Raw genomic sequence first — 6354 nt, 5'->3', positions numbered from 1 at the left:
ATGATTTAGGGTTTAAAATTTTCTAATGGTTTACGGTTTATCCAAGAATTAAGGTTTATAATTTAGGGTTTAGAGTTTTGGATTTAGGGTATAGAATTTAGTATTTTGCTAACGGTTTAACAATATTTATTTATTTATTTTTTGTAACTATTTTTATGTATTTTTATTGTTTTATTTTTAAAATATAATCTTATTTAGAAATTCAATTTTGTTTCCTTTTTTAAAAGATATCAAATATCAAATACTCAAACACTATTGGTTTGTGAATCTATAGGTTCACTATTGGTTGGTGAATCTAGGGGTGAATCCAAGAATTTCTCTTCTTTGTCTTCTTCTTTCACATGGATTTTGACTTGTAAGTTGTGACAATTCTTTTAAAAACTATTAGTTTTTCTTACATAATTCATTCGATATGCTAACAGTAACATGTTCAGAGAGAATATACATATGAATTTATGGACATGGACCAAAATGATTAGTTACTAATTACTTAATTAGAATCTAACTAAATCTGATTGACTATATATCATCTAATTAAATCTAACTACAATTACGAGTTCTTTGACTTAACAGATAGTCCAACAGGACATCCTCTTGATCATTATGAGTTGTACATGTAATAAAATGAAACTGAAATGTATGAATTTTATTTTTGACCTCAAGCTAAATAAAGTTATATGAGTTATATGCCTGCCTCTACCTCATGGATGGGGTTTTGGTTTGTTAATAGTAAGTAAGGGGACATTTGTGAGAACAAAAAAGTTTGTGACTTTGTAAGAATGTGAGAGAGAGAAAGTGTGCTTGAGAACTTGGCAAAGCCTCAAGAACATTAATTCTTGGGGATTTCAGAAAAATGATCTGGGACGAGAATACGAGATGCATAATGTCACCCGGACACTATGTTCTGCTCTATCTTCTATTTCATTCCTAAATAGACCTTGAACCAACATAATTTAAATCATATGAGATGGTGAGTGTGAAACTCTCAGATAATATCCTGTTGTCTCTACAGTGTTTTGTGAGTTTATAATGATGGGCAAATCGCATGCCCTGATGCCCGTTGTGAACTGGTCTATCGTACAGTAACAAAGTCTGCAGTCTATCTTCCTTCTATAAATATCTGAGTTTCAATATTTTGTTCATAAATATATTTTAAGAAGGAAATAACTTTTTAATCGAAAGCTTAAATATGTGTTTCTATCTATGTTTGATTGAATGGAGGCTTGCCAACTTATGTAGTATTCAGTCCAAAACCAATGGTTGATATATAATACTTTTGACGGAGTAAAAGTTGTAGAACAAAGCCCACTCTTAAACACGCATGACGTATATATAGATGCATTCAAATTCTGATATATGTATTAAACGATACCAGGATTCAGAGGTTTGATTGTTTACAGATTTTGAAATAGTTTTTGGCTTTTGTTTTTGGAAAAACCAATTTTTAGACAATCAAGTTCTTAAGAAAATAGATTCCCTACATTTTAGAAAAACTAGTTTTTAAAATAACTGTCATTTTCTAAAAAAAAAACCAAAATCTCAATTTTCTTGGTTTCTACATCTCACGATGTTTTTTCTTGTTTTTTTTTTTAATTTAAAAATTTTGTTACATTTGTGCATTAATATAGGAATAAATAAATAAAATGCTAACTACTATAAGTATGAGCAAATAAGTTTTAGTAATAAGAATTTGTTTAACATATACAATACAAAATAATTTATATTAAGAACATTCTTTTAAATTTGCCACCAAAATTAATTTAATTATTTAAATTTACTTTTATGTAAAGTTTGCATGTTTTGTTAATAATCTATGGGTGTTATTTTATTGACTGTGATATATTCTTATAGTAATTTTATGTTTGTTTAAAAAATAAATTAAATTATAAGTTAACGTTTTAAAAAATAACAGAAAAACTGAAATATATCAGTAATCAAATTTTTGAAAAACAAAAATGCAAAAAAATAAAATTCAGAAATTTATTTTATTGTTTTATTTTTGTTATTAATTTATATTTCAACTTCAAACAAAAATAATTAACTAAAATATACTAAAATTAATTAAAACTGAAAAAATATCATTTGTGTTTTTCTAAAAACTAAAATTACAGTAAAATCAAAAATCTAAAGCTAAAAACCAAAATCGCCATTCGAGTTTTTTCAAAATCTAAAAACTACTGCAAAATCAAAAACCAAAAACTAAAAACCAAAATCTAAAAACTAAAAACCAAAAACCAAAAACCAAAAACTAAAATCTAAAAACCATCCAAACAATCGTCACCGGAGTATACTACGCTAACCTTTTACCGGATATATATCCTACGTTATATATATACAATGGAGTTGTGTATTTATAGTAAGAATGATTTTCTATGTCCATACAGAAACGGCTTGTTGAGTAAAGTAAAGTGGTCGACCTCATGCTTTCCCCGTAACGACCGGCTTTAGCTATTGCTCATTTTTGCAATTTATCTGATTTGTAATTTTAACGGAATACGAGCGATATCTTTCCCAACATCACCAATTTTCTTCAAACCCTAAAAGAAGAAAAAAAAAAAGAAGTAAGACATGCATGAAACAAAGCGAAATATTGTTCGGATTTTCAAAGAAAGATATCATCTCCTTTTGTTAAAAGCAGGAACGTGAATATAATACATTGTAGTTGTTTAAATCTTCTTTTTAGACCGTGGAAAAAATAGTGATAAAAGTCAATAAATTCACAAAAACTACATTTAGTTTTTTTTTGTATGGAGAAATTATATATATATATATATATAACTATATAAGCTTTTATTTCTATAAAATGTTAATTTAACTATCTGGTTAAATATTGTGATTGTCATTTGAAAAATATTTCAGTGTCCTCTAACATGATTTTATAAATAATTATTTGGGTTACAGTTCATTTTGTTGTAGTTTAAATATTTGATAATTTACTTTTTACACTCCATTTATAAATTTCATGTTTTGGAGTTGGCACCAATTGCTACCAATATAAAAGATCTATAAAAGTTTTGTTACCCATACACATTTGAATTATGTGAAAATGGACTTAGAAAAGCAAAAGAAATAGTGGAGGTAGGAATCTTTTTCTGCCTCCCATCTTTTTTCACTGTGGGGTTAAAAATCACTTCTTTTCATGCGAGACCAACTTTTATTTATATATTTTTACCTCTGCACTTTATCTTTTCTTTTTACCCCTTTAAACACACACACTCTCACACACACACTCTCACATTCACAGCCCCCTCTCATCTCCTTCATCTTCATCAAGCTCATGGACTTCGATTCCTCAGTGAGTTTTTCCTTTCCCCTAACCAAATCTTTCTTTATTTTATAATTTCGACGCCAACCCAGGGGCGGATCTAGAGACAGTTATTGTCCGGGGCAGAACTATAAAACTCTGTGTATAACATTTATAAATTTGAATTATCACCAAGGGCATTATAAAAAATCAATACAAAAATACACTGGTTTTAAAAATTTATGGGGAGGGGGCATGTGCCTCTCCCACTCTTAGTGTAGTTCCGCCACTGCGCCAACCCTCTGACTCCATTCATTCTACGAATTTGACACGTTATTTTTGAAAACTGTAAAAGACACCCATTTGCTCTAATGTTTCTCTTGTTTTCTTGGACTTCGTTAGGGCAAAGAAGCTAGTGAGGAGGAGACTATTTTGATGGAATACGATGAAGAGAACAACCAGCTCGACGTAGAATTTTGTCCGGTTGAGCATCCGGTTGAACCGGAAGAAGAAGATCGCCCGGTTAAGTGTCCCGTACCAACCTCATCTTCTCTCATCCACGTAAGTTTGGTTTTGTTTGAACTTTTTTAAGATACACCAAGTTTCTCACTTAATGATAAAGATCCATTTTAATTGTGAAGAACTCAACCAAGAAATCAAAACCGGGCTGGGTTAAACACAGAGCCAGCTGCGACACTCCGGTTTATCCACCGCCACGTCATGTCCGTAACGTAAGGAAGAGACACAACTCGTTCGTCGAAGAGAAGAACAGTTTCTTCACGAGATCTATGATTCCGACATCAACTCTTCCGTCTCATGATGAAGAAATTACAACGTCTACAAGATCTAACGTTACAATCTACCGAGTTCTTCAACAAGTTCACGAGTTCGAGCCGTGAAAATTTAAAATCTCTGCGTTAAGATCGTTGAGATGTTTTCTTTTTGCCTGATTTTTGTTTTGTTAAAGCGGAGTAATGTATCTATGTAGTACCAAAGTTTCGGTATACTTGTTATATTATTTATTTGGTGATAACCCGGTCCGGTCATATTCGGTTAGCTGCTAAAAATACACAAAGAACACAGCTTCCTTCACAGCCCAAAACAAAGACGTATGTATGTTATATAGAAACTTGTGACCATAATTACTGTCAGACAACCAGTACACAATGAAAGATAGAAACTTGTGACCTTGTAAAGAACCCTTTGAAGGAAATGCGGCAAAAGGAAAGAAAATCCATGGACCGACCCCATTGTCTCCACCCGGTAGGAACTACGAGATCACCCCAGATCACCCCAAAGACGCCTTCGGTATCGAATAACAGATTAAGTTTTATTTTGTACTCTTCACTCTCCATATATCTCCTATAAGTCAAGTCACCTTCTCTATTCACAAGTCTGAATCTTCTTCATTATCATAACATCATTATTAAGATTTAACCTCACAAAAAAAAGTCAAAGTCAGCCTTGGAGAGGTGAGTCTGGCTCAGAGCTATATATCGATGTTTAGGTAGTAGAAGCAGTATCATCTTCCATAAATGGCTTCCCTTTGGGTTAGTAAGAGATCTTGCCTCTTCTTTTGATCCCTCCACAAGAATATATACAACTTATTTTTAACTGGGAAAGTGAATTTGAAAGTTGTAAGAGAGTGTCTTTTGACAAACCAGGTATCGTTTATTTTCCTCTTCATCTTGTTTCCTTGTCAGTTTAGTATGTTAACCAATCGAACCTATAGAAAGTAGTCACAAGCAAAGTCGGTTCTGAGCATCGTGAGATAAAACATATAACAAGGTTTGTAAGAAACTTGGAAGTTTCTTGTGTTATGGATACGTGATAAAAGCTTAACCTTTTCTTTTTACACTGTGCGGATATGTGTTTGATACTCTGTAAGTTTCCTCATAGTCAAGTCTTGTTCTTCAAGAGTTAAGGAACTGCTTCATTATCTCCTCTTTTTAAATTCTCAAATCCTCAACTAGAGGAGTCACAGCTGCAAGCTTCGTTTTTCAATGATTTTGAACCTTTAATCTGAGCACGAAAACAAACAACAATGTTTGGAAGGACAAACATTGTAACACCCGTATTTTCCAAAATAAAATAAAAGTAATATTCCCGAAATCTTCATTTATTAATCCTAATCGTTTCTAAACTCCATAAATCCAATAAATAGTTATAAATCCAAATAACATAATAAATCCTGAAAATATCGATAAAAACATAAAAACCGCAAGTATAAGAAATAAAGAAATAAAACTCCCAAAGCACCAGTCCGATAGCAATCACTCATACTCGCAAGTCTCATCTGAAAGGGGAAGGAAATGAGGGGTGAGTAATAGGGTAGTTATTCCGTGAGGTATAGGATGCTAAACACGCAAACCACAGACTTGAGTAAATAGAACTCCCACTATGGAAGTTTAGCTCTAACATGAACAAACAAGACGCCTAAAGCATCATACAAACACAACACAAATAATGCGATGATAGAATATAGCTAGTCCATACACCCTGCATCTCCTCATACGGATATACATACATACATGCGTCACTAGTACAGTCTATTTCCGTACCCCTGTTGTAACACCCCCGAACCGTCCTAGGCATAGGTCGACCCATCGGCCAACAATCAAACAGGAACATGGCCGACGGACGACCCACACCAAGGTTTGGAGATGAAAGGCCAACCTGCCAGCCAACAATCAAACAAGAACATGACTGACCGTCCAACCCAACACCATGGTCCGGAAGCGCTACGTGACGGGTTAGGGACGATCCGGCCAGAGTCACAAATTTTACTCCACGACCTCGACCAGTTCGTCCCCTAACACGTCCCGCTGCGTCAAGGCACAAGGCTTTGCAACCCGTACCAAGAGTTAGCGTTTTCCGTTAGATCGAGGCCTAAGGCTTTTCAACCCGTACTACGACCTAACGTTGTGTTAGACCGGACTAGTCAAATATCAGAGTACTCATGAAGCGCATATAAAACAATTACTTTTATTGATTTAAGAAATATTCATACATTGAATAATTCAAGACTGGGCCCGACCTAATGCCAAATCGAGTCAACATAACACAATTCACAATACCGTTTACAAAAGGCATGAAAATCTACACCGGCG

General features: G+C 33.4%; 1 protein-coding gene across 1 annotated transcript; it reads left to right on the top strand.

The window, feature by feature from the left end:
• The first annotated feature begins 3223 nt into the window (after positions 1-3223).
• On the top strand, positions 3224-4277 carry LOC106316730. The gene is made up of 3 exons (XM_013754607.1): positions 3224-3295; positions 3647-3805; positions 3886-4277. Exons 1-3 carry the CDS (start codon positions 3278-3280, stop codon positions 4141-4143), a joined length of 435 nt encoding a protein of 144 aa, XP_013610061.1. The 5' UTR covers positions 3224-3277; the 3' UTR covers positions 4144-4277.
• Positions 4278-6354: the final 2077 nt, after the last annotated feature.

This window comes from Brassica oleracea, chromosome C9 (genome assembly GCF_000695525.1).
Source record: "Brassica oleracea var. oleracea cultivar TO1000 chromosome C9, BOL, whole genome shotgun sequence".
Taxonomy (NCBI): Eukaryota; Viridiplantae; Streptophyta; class Magnoliopsida; order Brassicales; family Brassicaceae; genus Brassica; species Brassica oleracea.
Note: the sequence above shows the minus strand (reverse complement) of the source record. Positions and strands in the feature narration are given on the sequence as shown.

Coding starts and splice junctions, on each gene's coding strand:
- LOC106316730 (XM_013754607.1), top strand. Junction 3,806..3,885: donor CCTCATCTTCTCTCATCCAC/GTAAGTTTGGTT, acceptor TTAATTGTGAAG/AACTCAACCAAGAAATCAAA.